Source organism: Phyllobates terribilis, unplaced genomic scaffold, assembly GCF_046119375.1.
Source record: "Phyllobates terribilis strain yellow unplaced genomic scaffold, ASM4611937v1 Scaffold_9__5_contigs__length_417890890, whole genome shotgun sequence".
NCBI lineage: Eukaryota > Metazoa > Chordata > Amphibia > Anura > Dendrobatidae > Phyllobates > Phyllobates terribilis.
In genome coordinates this window covers 415,681,484-415,697,436 of record NW_027362769.1, presented here as the reverse complement: position 1 = coordinate 415,697,436, position 15,953 = coordinate 415,681,484, and the positions used below count along the sequence as shown (strand labels likewise).

The 15,953-nt window shown below is 50.1% G+C and overlaps 1 protein-coding gene across 1 annotated transcript in view; it reads right to left on the bottom strand.

Moving 5' to 3' along the window:
- The window catches only part of LOC141162699 (phosphatidylserine decarboxylase proenzyme, mitochondrial-like), a 76,823-nt gene that overhangs the window by 43,167 nt on the left and 17,703 nt on the right, over positions 1-15,953 (bottom strand). Inside the window, exon 3 of the mRNA XM_073649064.1 lies at positions 13,986-14,118. Within this exon, the coding sequence (XP_073505165.1) occupies positions 13,986-14,118 (133 nt within the window). The remainder of the gene's footprint in view (positions 1-13,985; positions 14,119-15,953) is intronic.

Here is a 15,953-nt window from a genome sequence, read left to right as displayed (position 1 = left end):
CCATTTTGACAGCCCGGGGGGTGGTTGATGTCCGTCATGGGAGGGTGCCCGTCCGCATCCTCAACATTGGGGAGAGGGAAGTACACTTACCCAGGTACGCTACACTCGCCAAACTGTTTGTCGTCGAACACAAAGCTATCAGGGCCGTGGAACCCTTGCCTCCATCTCCACCGGCGGAGGGTAATGGCTCCCAGAAACAAAAGGAGGACTGGTGCCAGAAACTCCACGTGGGTGCTGACTCCACTCCCCTGCACCAAAAACAAGGAGTCTACCGGGTGGTACAGGAGTACGAGAGAGTCTTTAGTAAGCACCCGCTAGACTTCGGCAGAGTAAAAGGGATAGAACACCACATCCCCACAGGGAGCCACCCACCAATAAAAGAGAGGCACAGGCCTGTACCCCCTGCACATTATCAGAACGCAAAGGGCATGCTAAGAGAGATGAAAGAAGCTGGGGTCATTAGAGACAGCTGTAGCCCCTGGGCAGCCCCTTTGGTTCTGGTCAAAAAGAAAGACGGCACCATGAGAATGTGCGTGGACTATAGACAAATCAACCGTATCACCCACAAAGACGCATATCCGCTGCCTAGAATAGAAGAGTCTTTAGCCGCACTAAAATCTGCTAACTTCTTTTCTACTTTGGACCTTACTAGCGGGTACTGGCAGGTTCCTGTGGCAGAGGCTGACAAGGAGAAGACCGCCTTCACCACCCCGATGGGACTGAGCGAATTCAACTATATGCCTTTCGGGCTCTGCAACGCACCAGGGACCTTCCAGCGGCTGATGGAATGCTGTCTAGGGCACCGAAACTTCGAGACGGTCCTCCTTTACCTGGACGACGTGATCGTCTATTCGAAAACCTACGAGGACCACCTAAAGCACCTGGCCGAGGTGTTCGAAGCCCTGGCAGGCTATGGCCTGAAAGTAAAACCATCGAAGTGCCACCTGCTGAAACCAAAGGTCCAGTACCTAGGGCACGTGGTAAGTGCGGAAGGAGTGGCCCCCGACCCTGACAAGGTCACGGCAATCAAGAGCTGGCCAAGCCCCTCGAACATCAAAGAGGTGAGACAGTTTCTCGGGTTGGTAGGCTACTACCGAAGGTTCATCCCCGGGTTCACTAAGATGGCAGCTCCTATGCAGGACCTCCTGATCGGACAGTCCAAGTCCAGAAGTCAAAAGCCACCCTTCAAGTGGGATAAACCGGAAGAGGAGTCCTTCCGCCAGCTAAAGTTGGCCCTCACGGGGGATGAGATCCTGGCCTACCCTGATTATGGCCAGCCTTTCATTCTCCACACAGATGCCAGTAATGTGGGACTGGGAGCCGTACTGTCCCAAAACCAACGGGGCAGAGAGCGGGTGATCGCATACACCAGCCAGAAGCTGAGGCCCACCGAGAGGAACCCGGAGAATTACAGTTCCTTCAAGCTAGAATTCTTGGCGGTGGTGTGGGCCGTGACGGAACGCTTCAAGCATTACCTGGCCTCTGCAAAGTTCACCGTGTACACGGACAACAACCCGTTGACACACCTGGACAATGCAAGACTGGGTGCCCTGGAACAGCGGTGGATGGCCCGTCTCTCCAACTATGACTTCGTGATCAAGTACCGGGCAGGCAAAACCAACGCCAACGCGGACGCCCTATCAAGGATGCCTCACTTACCTGAAGGTGACGAAGACCCAGAAGAGCTGGAGGAGGTAGAACTCCCCGCGTTTCACCGGTATGGAGCCACTCAACACTCTCACCGCGTGAAGGAGGAGGATCTAACAACTGTGATGATGAATCCCCTACCTCACCACAGCTGGGCCGAAACCCAAGATAGTGACCCTGCTGTCCGCCTGGTGAAAGATCTGCTGACCCGGGAAGATGCCCGCCTAGATCCAGATGCCCCAGAGGAAGCCAAGCAGCTATGGAAGGAGAAGAGCAAGCTGTTCCTCTACGAAGGCAAGTTGTGCAGAAGGATTGTCAACCACCGGACGCACGAGCTGACCTGGCAAGTCGTGGTCCCAAGGCGAGATGCAGCTATGGTCCTGGGGGCTTACCATGACAGAGCAGGACACTTCGGTTGGAAGAAACTGGAGTTCCTACTAAGAGGAAGGTTCTTTTGGGTCGGCATGAGAGTAGCTGTGGAAAAATGGTGCAGAGACTGTGGCCCTTGTCACCTGAGGAGGAAGGACCGCACCAGCCAGAAGACACCCTTGAGGCCCATCGTCACCACGCAGCCTCTTGAGCTGGTAGCTCTGGACCAAGTCAAATTGGCTCCAAGCCGGTCTGGATACATCTATGCCCTGACAATCGTGGACCACTATTCCCGTTTTCTAGTGGTGGTCCCGGTAAAGGACTTGACAGCCCAAACAGCGGCCCGTGCCTTCCAGCAATACTTCTGCCGTCCACACGGGTATCCGGAACAGGTCCTGACAGACCAGGGTCCAGCGTTCGAGGCTGAAATCTTCCAGGAGTTCTGCAACCTCTATGGCTGTAAGAAGATTCGGACAACGCCTTACCACCCCCAAACCAACGGGATGTGTGAGAAGATGAACAATATAGTCATTGATCTTCTGAAGACGTTGCCCCTGGAGGAACGCAGCCTGTGGCCAGAAAAATTGCCGGACCTGGTAGACATGTACAACAATATCCCGGTGAATGCTACAAACTGCACCCCGGCTTACCTGATGTGAGCCAGACCGGGTAAGCTGCCCGTAGACCTGGAGATGGGAGTCCTAATACCTGAGGACACCTCCCCGGATGCGGACTGGGATACGGAAAGGCAACTGCAGTACAAGAAGGTACAGGAGAGTGTGGAGAAGAGCCTGGCCCAGGTGAGAGAGAAGCAAGAAAGACTCTTCAATCAACACGCCCCTGCTGGTCCCCTAGAACCTGGTGAGCAAGTCCTAAAGCGAAAAAGAAGGCTACATAAGTTGGACGACCAGTGGGAAAGGGAACCCTACACCGTACTGCAGTCTGACCACGACAACCCAAAGGTGTGCGTAATCACCAAGGACGGAGGAGAAACCACTAGTGTCGTCTCCAGAGACCACCTCAAAAGGTGCCCCGAGCAACTCCGTAGTGCAGAAGAGGATCAGAATGACCTTGAACCCGCAGAGGACAAGGAAGAAATGATCAGCACCGTTCTCGGAGAGTTCCCTCAGTCCTGGACTCGCATAAATGATGCTATAGTGGTACCCGTCCTGCATTTCCTTCAACCGGCACAGCAACAACCAACACCAGAGCCGGAAGGTAAAGAGGAGCAAGCGGTTCCAGAGGCAGAAGAGCCTGTTCCAGCAGCCCAGGAGAGTCAACCCTCTGCTGACAGTGAGCCTGCCATGCCTGTGGTAAGCCAAAGAACCCGCAGACAGCTGCCTGCCTTACCTGTACACCCAGCTGGTAGCTGTACCCCTAACGCTAGTGGGGAGAGCCAGGTTGGTCCACCACCAGACAGTGGGTTAAGGAGGTCAACCAGGAGCACAAAGGGACAGATACCCGCTCGCTGGAGAATATAGAGTGTACTAAATTGTAAATAACCTTGTTGCCAAATGTTAAAATGTTTGCCAAAGTTACCTGCATGTTTATTAATAGTGTGTTTCAGTTTCTTGCAGCAACCATAAGGACTCACAGGTTATGGACTTTTTATAACCGGGACCTTGTATGGACTGCATTCTGAGCCTAACCCAGGAATGAACTAAGACTGTGAAGGACTTGGGGTAGGACAGACCCCCACCTGGTTAAGGCTCCCCGTTGTTTTGGTGATATGGACACCCGGTCACAGACCACACTGTGACCTAAAGAACTCAATTTGTGCGTCGTCTGTCTATTAATGTTTTATGGTTATGCATATTGTCTTTGTTTATTGTTTAGTCCCGGAGTACTAAATTTCACTAGGGGGGAATGTGTCACCCTACCTGGATGCCACAAGTGTAATAAAGCTGTGTCTGAGAGCAAGGGGGAGGTTCTCTGGTCAGGGGAACATTAGCATGCAATGCTTCCTGTCTCAGGCCAGTAGGGGGAGCTGGCTGCCCCTATAAAAGCTGGTACTGGGGGCAGGGTTAGAGAGAACTGGATTGCTTGTCTCAGCTTTGAGACGTGTCCCAGAGTGGAGCAGGGACAGAAAGTTGATTGCACCTAAGAGGAAGTGTGGCAGTAGGAGAGCCACAAGCCAGAGACAAGAGGCGAAGAGAGCCTGTCTTGGCAGAGAAAAGACTTAATTTACCAGACTTTGGTGTCTGAGGCTGGAAGGATTCCACATCCCCCAGCAGAGAACCAGTCCGCAAGGGACTGTATATTCCTTGGCCTAAGAAGCCTGGAGGCCCTGCCACAACCGAAGGGACCAGTAAAGCCGTACAAGGCAGGGAGCAGCAAAAAAGAAGCAAGACAAAAATATATCTCATACCCTACCATAATTATATATAAATGTAAAGCAAAATTGCATAATAAATATAGGGTACTTAGTGAACTATTTTTGATCAAAAAAAGTATACAAGCCGTCCCACCAGCGGCAAGGTGACCCTAAATTGGGACGGTACCTATACTGCCTATATTAAAAACCTTACTGTATATCAAAGTTGAAGTAATGCATATAAAAGGGTAGACAAATAGGACCGGGTCCCAACTCCAGACCACCTAGGCCCGTGGTAAGCTACTTATATACCAATCAGCTCAACAAAGGGCATGCCACACCCTTAAATTGCACAGAATGCAAACAAGTCAAAAAACCAGACAATGTGAACTGAGGTTGGGAGCAGAAAGGAACCCACGTCGCAGGCCATACAGGCGAGAAAGCACGGAAGCTCGGAAACGTGGGCTGTTATCCTATCAGGAGGAGATAATCAGAAGGAGCGCAGAAAGCACGGTAGGCCTACACCCTCACCCTGACCAGGGCCAATTTCCCCGTTGCTCTCAGACATCCAGGTCCCCTCCTAGCTGGGACTGTTTGTGGGTCAGTTTACCTGTTCAGTAAAGACCCTGGACTGCAACCTGTTGTCTGTGTGCTCCTTGCTCCTCCAGCACTACCATCACTCCCACCATCCACTATACTGCCCTGGGGCCGCACTCTTCCCGTGGGGAGTCACACTACCAGAGCTGCACACCTCATCAGCCCCAGCGGTCTGCATGCAGCGGCGGTTCCTAATAACCGCAAATCCACGGGTGGCGTAGTCGGACATAATCAATATAACGGACTACCACTGGCCTGACCACCCTGAGCCACGGAACCGGGTTGCCACTACTACTCCCATCGTTCCCCTTATTGCCCGGATCCGAGTGCCCCACGGCCCAGGGGGCGAGTCAGATACATTTGGGGAGACCAGGTTGGGATGAAGTCACCTGGCCCCATGGATATGTTGTTTGGGGTTTCCAGGAGGGACCCACCAGTCGCCTGGAACCCATGGAGACATTCAGAGAAGCCAGATTGAGACTCAAAGGTCATCTGGCCCCATGGAAACTCTTGGAGAGTCCAGGGTGGGACTATCGGGTCTCCTTGCCTTGTACCTCAATGGACTGCTAGCTTCCTAAGCTTGCCGCTACCTTCTCTCTGTGGGGGCCCACCAGAAGCGGGGGGCCACTAGTTGAGGTAGTTGGACCTGGAAGTCCCAAAGTCGCAGCTGTTCTATTTCAGGCAGGCAGAGGAGGAAGGGTGAGGACTGTGTAATGTACCATCTTGAGCATTTGCTGGGATTGTTCTGTGTGTTTATTGTCCGCTTTGTGGTTCAATAAAGTATTGCCGCGCTGTTTTACCCTCACTCTGTGTTGTCTGAGTAGTGTTATGCCCACGGAAGACCGCGGGTCTTCAAAGAAGTACGTCTGAGCAAATTAAATATTGACAAATCCCCCGTCTCAGATGGCATTCATCCATGGATACTGAGGGAGCTGAGCTCAGTAATTGACAGACCGCTTTATCTCATATTCTTAGACTCTCTGGTAACAGGGGTAGTGCCACAGGATTGGAGGAGGCTGATGTGGTACCGATATTTAAAGGGATTGTCCACTACTACTTAAAATATGCCAAAGCGTTTTTATGATGAAAAGCAGCTTCTTTCTAATTACCTCCCTCTGCCTTTTCTGCCTCTGAGCGGCGCTATAACTGGCCGCTCACAGGCAGCGCGTGACCCCCCCACTGACGTCCTGTCTATTGAGGCGTGGCTCACTGCTGGGGTCCCTGCGGTGGCTGCTGGGTTGTGGGCGGGGTTACCCCACCACGTCACACCCAGCATCCACTGCGCGCTTTCCCAATGAATGAGGAGAGGCAGAGCGCGCGGTGGATGCTGGGTGTGACGTGCGGGGTAACCCCACCCACAACCCAGCAGCCATAGCGTAATGCAGAAGAGAGAGACCCCCGGCTGCAGCCTGGACTTGTCATGACATCAGCAGATGTCAGAGCCGGTTGCAGCCGGGGGTCAAGTGATGCCTGTGAGCGGCCAGTGATAGCGCCACCCACAGGCAGAGGGAGGTAATTACAAAGAAGCTTCTATTCATCATAAAAACGCTTTGGCATATTTTAAATAGTAGTGGACAATCCCTTTAAGAAAGGTAAGGAGGTGGATCCAGGTAATTACCGTTTGGTAAGTCTGATATCAGTGGTGACATATATGAGGGCATCATAAGAGACGACCTGCAGAGTTATATCACAGAGAATAATATAATAAATGATAATCAGCGCGGAGGCATGAAGGATCGGTCGTGTCTGACAACATGTCGGGTCTATGAGGAGGTGAGTGCAGATCTGGATGGTGGATGCAGCTGATGTGATTTATCTGGACTCTGATCCTGAACCACATAACAGCCTTATACTGAAGCTCCAGGAGCCGGGACTGGGGGAACCGTCTGCAGGTGGATGAGGAACGGGCTAAATGACAGGAAACAAAGAGTCGCCATAAATGGTACGTTCTCTAAAGCTCAGTGCCCACGATGCAGAAATGCTGCAGATTTTTTCCGCATCTCCCTGGCAGGAAAAACACATGCAGATTGTGCGTGCGGGTTGGGCGTGCGGGTTGGGCGTGCGGGTTGGGCGTGCGGGTTGGGCGTGCGGGTTGGGCGTGCGGGTTGGGCGTGCGGGTTGGGCGTGCGGGTTGGGCGTGCGGGTTGGGCGTGCGGGTTGGGCGTGCGGGTTGGGCGTGCGGGTTGGGCGTGCGTTTTCCTGCCAGGGACATGTGGATGTGACGCGTTCTTCACATGCATTTCCGCATGCGGATTGTGATTTTAGCATCACTTGGAAAGTGCTTGACAACTTGGTCACACGATATAAATCCATGCAACCGGCAACCGGCATATATAGTGCGACCATAAAAGAATGGTAAAAAATAACTATATACTTACCGTCCGATGGCCCCCGCTGTCTTGTTTCCCTCCGTTCTCTCTTGCCGGCAGTTTGCGATGTACTGAAGGACCAGCCGACGTCAGCATCGCGTGACCCGTCACATGACTGATGTCAGCGCAGGTCCTTCAGTACATCGCAAACTGCCGGCAAGCAAGGAGGAGCGCACCGCGGGCCGCCGGAAGGTAAGTATAACATTTATTTTTTATTTTATTCTTTTTTTTTACAGGTTCTATGGTGGGGGTGGGTCCGGGGGAGAGTCTCCTCTCCTCCACACCCGGGTACCATCCGCACATTGAAACGCATGGATTCTGCATGTACAGATGCAGTGATGCGGATTACATGCGATCCAATAAAAGTCAATGGCGGCGATTACGCTGCGTGTCCACAAAATTAATGGACAAAATTAATTTCCACAATGATAATCCGCAGCATGTGCACAGAACATACGGATTATCATTGGGGACCATGGGGCGCGGATTACTAAGCGGTTTTTAAGCGTTTTCTGCGGCAAATAAGCTTGAAAAACGCATAGTGGGCACACAGCCTAAATGGGATATAGTCAGCAGTGGGGACTGCAGGGATCTGTACCGGGAGCAGTGGGGACCGCAGGGATCTGTACTGGGAGCAGTGGGGACCGCAGGGATCTGTACCGGGAGCAGTGGGGACCGCAGGGATCTGTACCGGGAGCAGTGGGGGCCGCAGGGATCTGTACTGGGAGCAGTGGGGTCTGCAGGGATCTGTACCGGGAGCAGCGGGGACCGCAGGGATCTGTACCGGGAGCAGTGGGGACCGCAGGGATCTGTACTGGGAGCAGTGGGGACCGCAGGGATCTGTACCGGGAGCAGTGGGGACCGCAGGGATCTGTACCGGGAGCAGTGGGGGCCGCAGGGATCTGTACTGGGAGCAGTGGGGTCTGCAGGGATCTGTACCGGGAGCAGTGGGGACCGCATGGAGGCCTCTCCTCTATTACACGGGATGGAGGCCTCTCCTATATTACACGGGATGGAGGCCTTTCCTATATTACACGGGATGGAGGCCTCTCCTATATTACACGGGATGGAGGCCTCTCCTCTATTACACGGGATGGAGGCCTCTCCTCTATTACACGGGATGGAGGCCTCTCCTCTATTACACGGGATGGAGGCCTCTCCTCTATTACACGGGATGGAGGCCTCTCCTCTATTACACAGGATGGAGGCCTCTCCTCTATTACACGGGATGGAGGCCTCTCCTCTATTACACGGGATGGAGGCCTCTCCTATATTATACGGGATGGAGGCCTCTCCTACATTACACGGGATGGAGGCCTCTCCTACATTACACGGGATGGAGGCCTCTCCTATATTATACGGGATGGAGGCCTCTCCTATATTACACGGGATGGAGACCTCTCCTATATTACACGGGATGGAGACCTCTCCTATATTATACAGGATGGAGGCCTCTCCTACATTACACGGGATGGAGGCCTCTCCTATATTATACGGGATGGAGGCCTCTCCTACATTACACGGGATGGAGGCCTCTCCTACATTACACGGGATGGAGGCCTCTCCTATATTATATGGGATGGAGGCCTCTCCTATATTACACAGGATGGAGGCCTCTCCTACATTACACAGGATCGAGGCCTCTCCTATATTACACAGGACGGAGGCCTCTCCTATATTACACAGGACGGAGGCCTCTCCTATATTACACAGGACGGAGGCCTCTCCTATATTACACGGGACGGAGGCCTCTCCTATATTACACAGGACGGAGGCCTCTCCTACATTACACGGGATGGAGGCCTCTCCTATATTATACGGGATGGAGGCCTCTCCTATATTACACGGGATGGAGGCCTCTCCTATATTACACGGGATGGAGGCCTCTCCTATATTACACGGGATGGAGGCCTCTCCTATATTACACGGGATGGAGGCCTCTCCTATATTACACGGGATGGAGGCCTCTCCTATATTATACGGGATGGAGGCCTCTCCTATATTACACGGGATGGAGGCCTCTCCTATATTATACAGGATGGAGGCCTCTCCTACATTACACGGGATGGAGGCCTCTCCTATATTATACGGGATGGAGGCCTCTCCTACATTACACGGGATGGAGGCCTCTCCTATATTATATGGGATGGAGGCCTCTCCTATATTACACAGGATCGAGGCCTCTCCTATATTACACATGATGGAGGCCTCTCCTATATTACACAGGACGGAGGCCTCTCCTATATTACACAGGACGGAGGCCTCTCCTATATTACACGGGACGGAGGCCTCTCCTATATTACACGGGACGGAGGCCTCTCCTATATTACACGGGACGGAGGTCTCTCCTATATTACACGGGATGGAGGCCTCTCCTATATTACACGGGATGGAGGCCTCTCCTATATTATACGGGATGGAGGCCTCTCCTATATTATACGGGATGGAGGCCTCTCCTATATTACACGGGATGGAGACCTTTAATATGATGAGAGGCTTAAAAAGTTGAGTCTGATTAGCTTAGTAAAAAGACGCCTCAGAAGGGATCTCATTTACATGTATATATACACTGTGTGCAGAATTATTAGGCAAGTTGTATTTTAGAGGATTATTTTTATTATTGATCAACAACTATGTTCTCAATCAACCCAAAAGACTCATAAATATCCAAGCTTAATATTTTTGGAAGTTGGAGTGGGGTTTTTTTAGATTTGGCTATTTTAGGAGGATATCTGTTTGTGCAGGTAACTATTACTGTGCAGAATTATTAGGCAACTTAATAAAAACCAAATATAATCCCATCTCACGTGTTTATTTTCACCAGGTAAACCAATATCAGTGCACAAAATTTAGAAATAAACATTTCTGACAAGCAAAAACAAAAAACAAAAAAATGAGTAATGAATATAGCCCCCTTTCTTTATGATGACCCTCATCAGCCTCCATCCATAGATTCTGTCAGTTGCTTGATCTGTTTTCGATCAACATTGCGTGCAGCAGCCACCACAGCCCCCCAGACACTGCTCCCAGAGGTGTACTGTTTTCCCTCCCTGTATATCTCACCACAGCCTCCCAGACACTGCTCCGAGAGGTGTACTGTTTTCCCTCCCTGTAGATCTCACATTTTATGATGGACCACAGGTTCTCTATGGGGTTCAGATCAGGTGAACAAGGGGACCATGTCATTATTTTTTCTTCTTTTAGACCTTTACTGGCCAGCCACGCTGTGGAGTAGTTGGATGCATGTGATGGAGCATTGTCCTGCATGAAAATCATGTTTTTCTTGAACAATAGCGACTTCTTCCTGTACCACTGCTTGAAGAAGTTGTCTTCCAGAAACTGGCAGTAGGTCTGGGAGTTGAGCTTCACTCCATCCTCAAGCCGAAAAGGTCCCACAAGTTCATCTTTGATGATACCAGCCCATACCAGTACCCCACCTCCACCTTGCTGGCGTCTGAGTCGGAGTGGAGCTCTCTGCCCTTTACTGATCCAGCCTCTGGCCCATCCATCTGGCCCATCAAGAGTCACGCTCATTTCATCAGTCCATAAAACCTTTGAGAAATCAGTCTTAAGATATTTCTTGTCCCGTTCTTGACGTTTTATCTTATGTTTCTTGCTCATAGGTGGTGGTTTTTCAGCCTTCCTTACCTTGGCCATGTCCCTGAGTATCGCACACCTTGTGCTTTTTGATACTCCAGTAATGTTGCAGCTCTGAAATATGGCAAAACTGGTGGCGAATGGCATCTTGGCAGCTTCACGCTTGATTTTCCTCAATTCATGGGCAGTTATTTTGCGCCTTTTTTGGCCAACACGCTTCTTGCGACCCTGTTGGCTATTTGCCATTAAATGCTTGATTGTTCGGTGATCACGCTTCAAAAGTTTTGAAATTTCAAGACTGCTGCCTCCCTCTGCAAGACAGCTCACAATATTGGACTTTTTAGAGCCCGTCAAATCTCTCTTCTGACCCATTTTGCCAAAGGAAAGGAAGTTGCCTAATAATTAAGCCCACCTTATATAGGGTGTTGATGTCATTAGTCAACACCCCTGCTCATTACAGAGAGGCACATCACCAGATTTACTTCATTGGTAGTTGGCTCTCAAGAATATGCAGCTTGGAGTAGGACGACATGGAGAAAAAGTATCATGGGATCAAAATACACATTTGCCTAATAATTCTGCACAGTGTGTATATGTGGGGTCAATTCAAAGGACAGCACAGGACTTATTCCTTCCAAAGTCCACACTAAGGACCAGGGGGCTCATTACAGGTGGAAGAAAAGGGATTCCGGGAGATAAAAAGGAAAGGATTCTCTACAGTCAGAGCAGAGACTGCGGAATACCGACCACAAGAGGTAGAGATGGCCGACACTATAACAGCTTTATACAGGGCCGACACTATAACAGCTTTATACAGGGGCCGACACTATAACAGCTTTATACAGGGGCCGACACTATAACAGCTTTATACAGGGGCCGACACTATAACAGCTTTATACAGGAGCCGACACTATAACAGCTTTATACAGGGGCCGACACTATAACAGCTTTATACAGGAGCCGACACTATAACGGCTTTATACAGGAGCCGACACTATAACGGCTTTATACAGGAGCCGACACTATAACAGCTTTATACAGGAGCCGACACTATAACGGCTTTATACAGGGGCCGACACTATAACGGCTTTATACAGGGGCCGACACTATAACGGCTTTATACAGGAGCCGACACTATAACAGCTTTATACAGGGGCCGACACTATAACGGCTTTATACAGGAGCCGACACTATAACCGCTTTATACAGGAGCCGACACTATAACGGCTTTATACAGGGACCGACACTATAACAGCTTTATACAGGAGCCGACACTATAACGGCTTTATACAGGGACCGACACTATAACGGCTTTATACAGGGACCGACACTATAACAGCTTTATACAGGGGCCGACACTATAACGGCTTTATACAGGGGCCGACACTATAACAGCTTTATACAGGGGCCGACACTATAACGGCTTTATACAGGAGCCGACACTATAACGGCTTTATACAGAGACCGACACTATAACAGCTTTATACAGGAGCCGACACTATAACGGCTTTATACAGGGACCGACACTATAACCGCTTTATACAGGAGCCGACACTATAACGGCTTTATACAGGAGCCGACACTATAACGGCTTTATACAGGAGCCGACACTATAACGGCTTTATACAGGAGCCGACACTATAACGGCTTTATACAGGAGCCGACACTATAACGGCTTTATACAGGAGCCGACACTATAACGGCTTTATACAGGAGCCGACACTATAACAGCTTTATACAGGAGCCGACACTATAACGGCTTTATACAGGAGCCGACACTATAACGGCTTTATACAGGAGCCGACACTATAACGGCTTTATACAGGAGCCGACACTATAACGGCTTTATACAGGAGCCGACACTATAACGGCTTTATACAGGGGCCGACACTATAACAGCTTTATACAGGAGCCGACACTATAACGGCTTTATACAGGAGCCAACACTATAACAGCTGTATACAGGGGCTGGAGGATTCCTCACTACACATAATATTGTGGGTGATAGTTACATCAGTGACAAGATGTACAGCTGGGGGAGAAAGGTTGAACTTGATGGACCTGGGTCTTTATTCAACCTATGTAACATAAAATAAAAGGATAAAGAAGAGAAAACTAAACCTGACGTCAGTGTGAGGGCTTCAGAGCTTAGCGGGTGGAAGAATTCCGATTGAAAAACAACTAGTTAATGGGGATCTTGCCTACACGGCGATGTATCTTTTGGCATTGAACACAGATGATAATTTACCTAGTCTTTTTATCAGCACCCTAGTTACACCCTCGTATCTCTGCTTAATGACTCATAACGGGACTGGTTATGGGATGTGGCTTCAGTTTCAGAAAATTATGAGATTGCCAACATTCACAATATCTTCACTTCTAAAGATCACAGGCATTCAATATCACTGTCAGTTTGAGCGTGATTTTACCTTTTCATAGATAGGAAACTTGGCATGGCTGTTGTCAGCTATCTGATTACTATTGATTTGGGGCTGACTGGCATGTCTCACAGTTATGAAAAAATATGCATATTCTTCCCCTATTAGTCCTGAAGTTGAAAATGTATGTCCCATCAATATCGGATCAATACTAACCCCAATATTCATAACTATACACTGGAGACGCAAAGTTTGGGGAGGTTCTTTCAGCATAGTAGCTTATCCCTCTTCAGTCCACAAACCCTAGACTGACTATTTCCCACAATAAAATCCCATTTGAGGCTGGGACTGTGGTGACCAAATGGTGGAAACAGGAGATCTAATTTGTTTTGTCACTTTTTAGCTATACGTAATTTCCTCTCTTCTCCTATATTAAACATGGTTCTATTACCCAAAAGAGGTTTAGAGTGTAAGCTCTTTCTGCTGGAGATTTTGTGCGAGAGAAGAGGAGGGGTGAGGTGAATGCTGTCTCCCTGGAAAGGCGTTATGGATTTCAATTTTTCACTGACAGTGGTTAACACTTTATATAAGCAAAAATGGGAAAAGTCCAAGAAAATCTAACTACCCACAAATCATCGGTCTTTTCCTTCTCCACCCTCCATCGTCCTGTGATCTTCCGGCCTCAGAGGAGACACAATCGTGTTTCGTACTCACCCTGCTGACTCGTGTCGTTGGATATAATCCAGCTTTCACCAGAGGTTTAAAAAGCTGCCAGGAGCGGAAACGCAGATATGGTGGTCGCAGCTGACCGAGCTGCCGCCTAATGGAGAGACGAGGAACAGATAACCTATACAAAGGAAGAGGAAAGATATGAAGTAAAGGTAGCTGGGTCATACGGAGGCAGGGGACGGTGACATGAAGGAAGGAAGAGGATAGAGAAATGAGAGGAGGTAGATGGAGCACAAAGAGACAGAGAACAGAGATAGGAAGGGAGACAACCAGAGCGCAAAGAGACAGAGCACAGATAGGAAGGGCGATAGCCAGAGCGCAAAGAGACAGAACAGAGATAGGAAGGGAGATAGCCAGAGCGCAAAGAGACAGAACAGAGATAGGAAGGGAGATAGCCAGAGCGCAAAGAGACAGAACAGAGATAGGAAGGGAGATTGCGCTCTGGCTAAGAGACAGAAGAGCTAGGAAGGGAGATAGCTAGAGCACAAAGAGACAGATAGGATGAGAGAAAGCCAGAGCACAAAGCGACAGAGCTAGGAAGAGAGATAGCCAGAGTGCAAAGAGATGCAGAAAAGAGCTAGAAAGAGAGATCGCCAGAGCACAAAGAGACAGATAGGAGGGGAGATAGCCAGAGCGCAAAGAGACAGAGAACAGAGATAGGAAGGGAGATAGCCAGAGCACAAAGAGATAGGAAGGGAGATAGCCAGAGCGCAAAGAGATAGGAAGAGAGATCGCCAGAGCACAAAGAGACAGACAGATAGGAAGGCAGATAGCCAGAGCGCAAAGAGACAGAGAACAGAGATAGGAAGGGAAATAGCCAGAGCTCAAAGAGATAGGAAGAGAGATCGCCAGAGCACAAAGAGACAGACAGATAGGAAGGCAGATAGCCAGAGCGCAAAGAGACAGAGAACAGAGATAGGAAGGGAAATAGCCAGAGCGCAAAGAGACAGATAGGAAGGGAGATAGACAGAGCACAAATAGATAGGAAGGGAGATAGACAGAGCACAAAAAGACAGTGATAGGAGGGGAGATAGCCAGAGCGCAACAAAGCAGGGGACAGAGACATGAGGGGAGGAAAGGATGGAAACATGAGGGGAAGTAGATGGGGCGCAAAGACACAGAATGGAAATAGACAGAGCACAAAGAAGCAGGGATCAGTGACATGAAGGAAAGAAGAGGATTGAAACAGGAGGGGAGGTACATGGGGAGCAAAGAGGCAGAAAACAGAGATACAGAAATAGGAAGAGAAATGGCCAGAGCGCAAAGAGACAGAGATAGGAAGGGGGATAGCCAGAACACATATAGACAGAGACACAAAGGGAGGTAGGTGGGCTGTAAAAAGACAAAAGATGGAAACATGAGGAGAGGGAGATGAAGCTCAAAGAGATAGAGAACAGAGGATGGAAATAAACAGTGTTACACTCATAGGTGGCGCATGTGGTTCGTGGACCCACTATGCCACTGACCGGACTTACTCTGGAGGGGCGTAACTAAGCAGCTACCTTGGTGTTTGCTGGAGCCTCAAGTGGTGAGGTCAGGCTTGTGCAGCAGGTAGCTGCCAGGTGCCACACCAGCGAGGCGTCCGGCAGTAGCAGCTGACCCCAAGGGTCAATGACATTAATTCAGATTCCTAGACAGGGCAGGACGGCCACTTGGGACAGGAACGGACTGTGGAGACAAGTTAACACTGTGCAGACAGGATGGCCACTGGGACAGGTTCACACTGTGCAGACAGGATGGCCACTGGGACAGGTTCACACTGTGCAGACAGGATGGCCACTGGGACAGGTTCACACTGTGCAGACAGGACGGCCACTGGGACAGGTTCACACTGTGCAGACAGGACGGCCACTGGGACAGGTTCACACTGTGCAGACAGGACGGCCACCGGGACAGGTTTACACTGTGCAGACAGGACGACCACCGGGACAGGTTCACACTGTGCAGACAGGA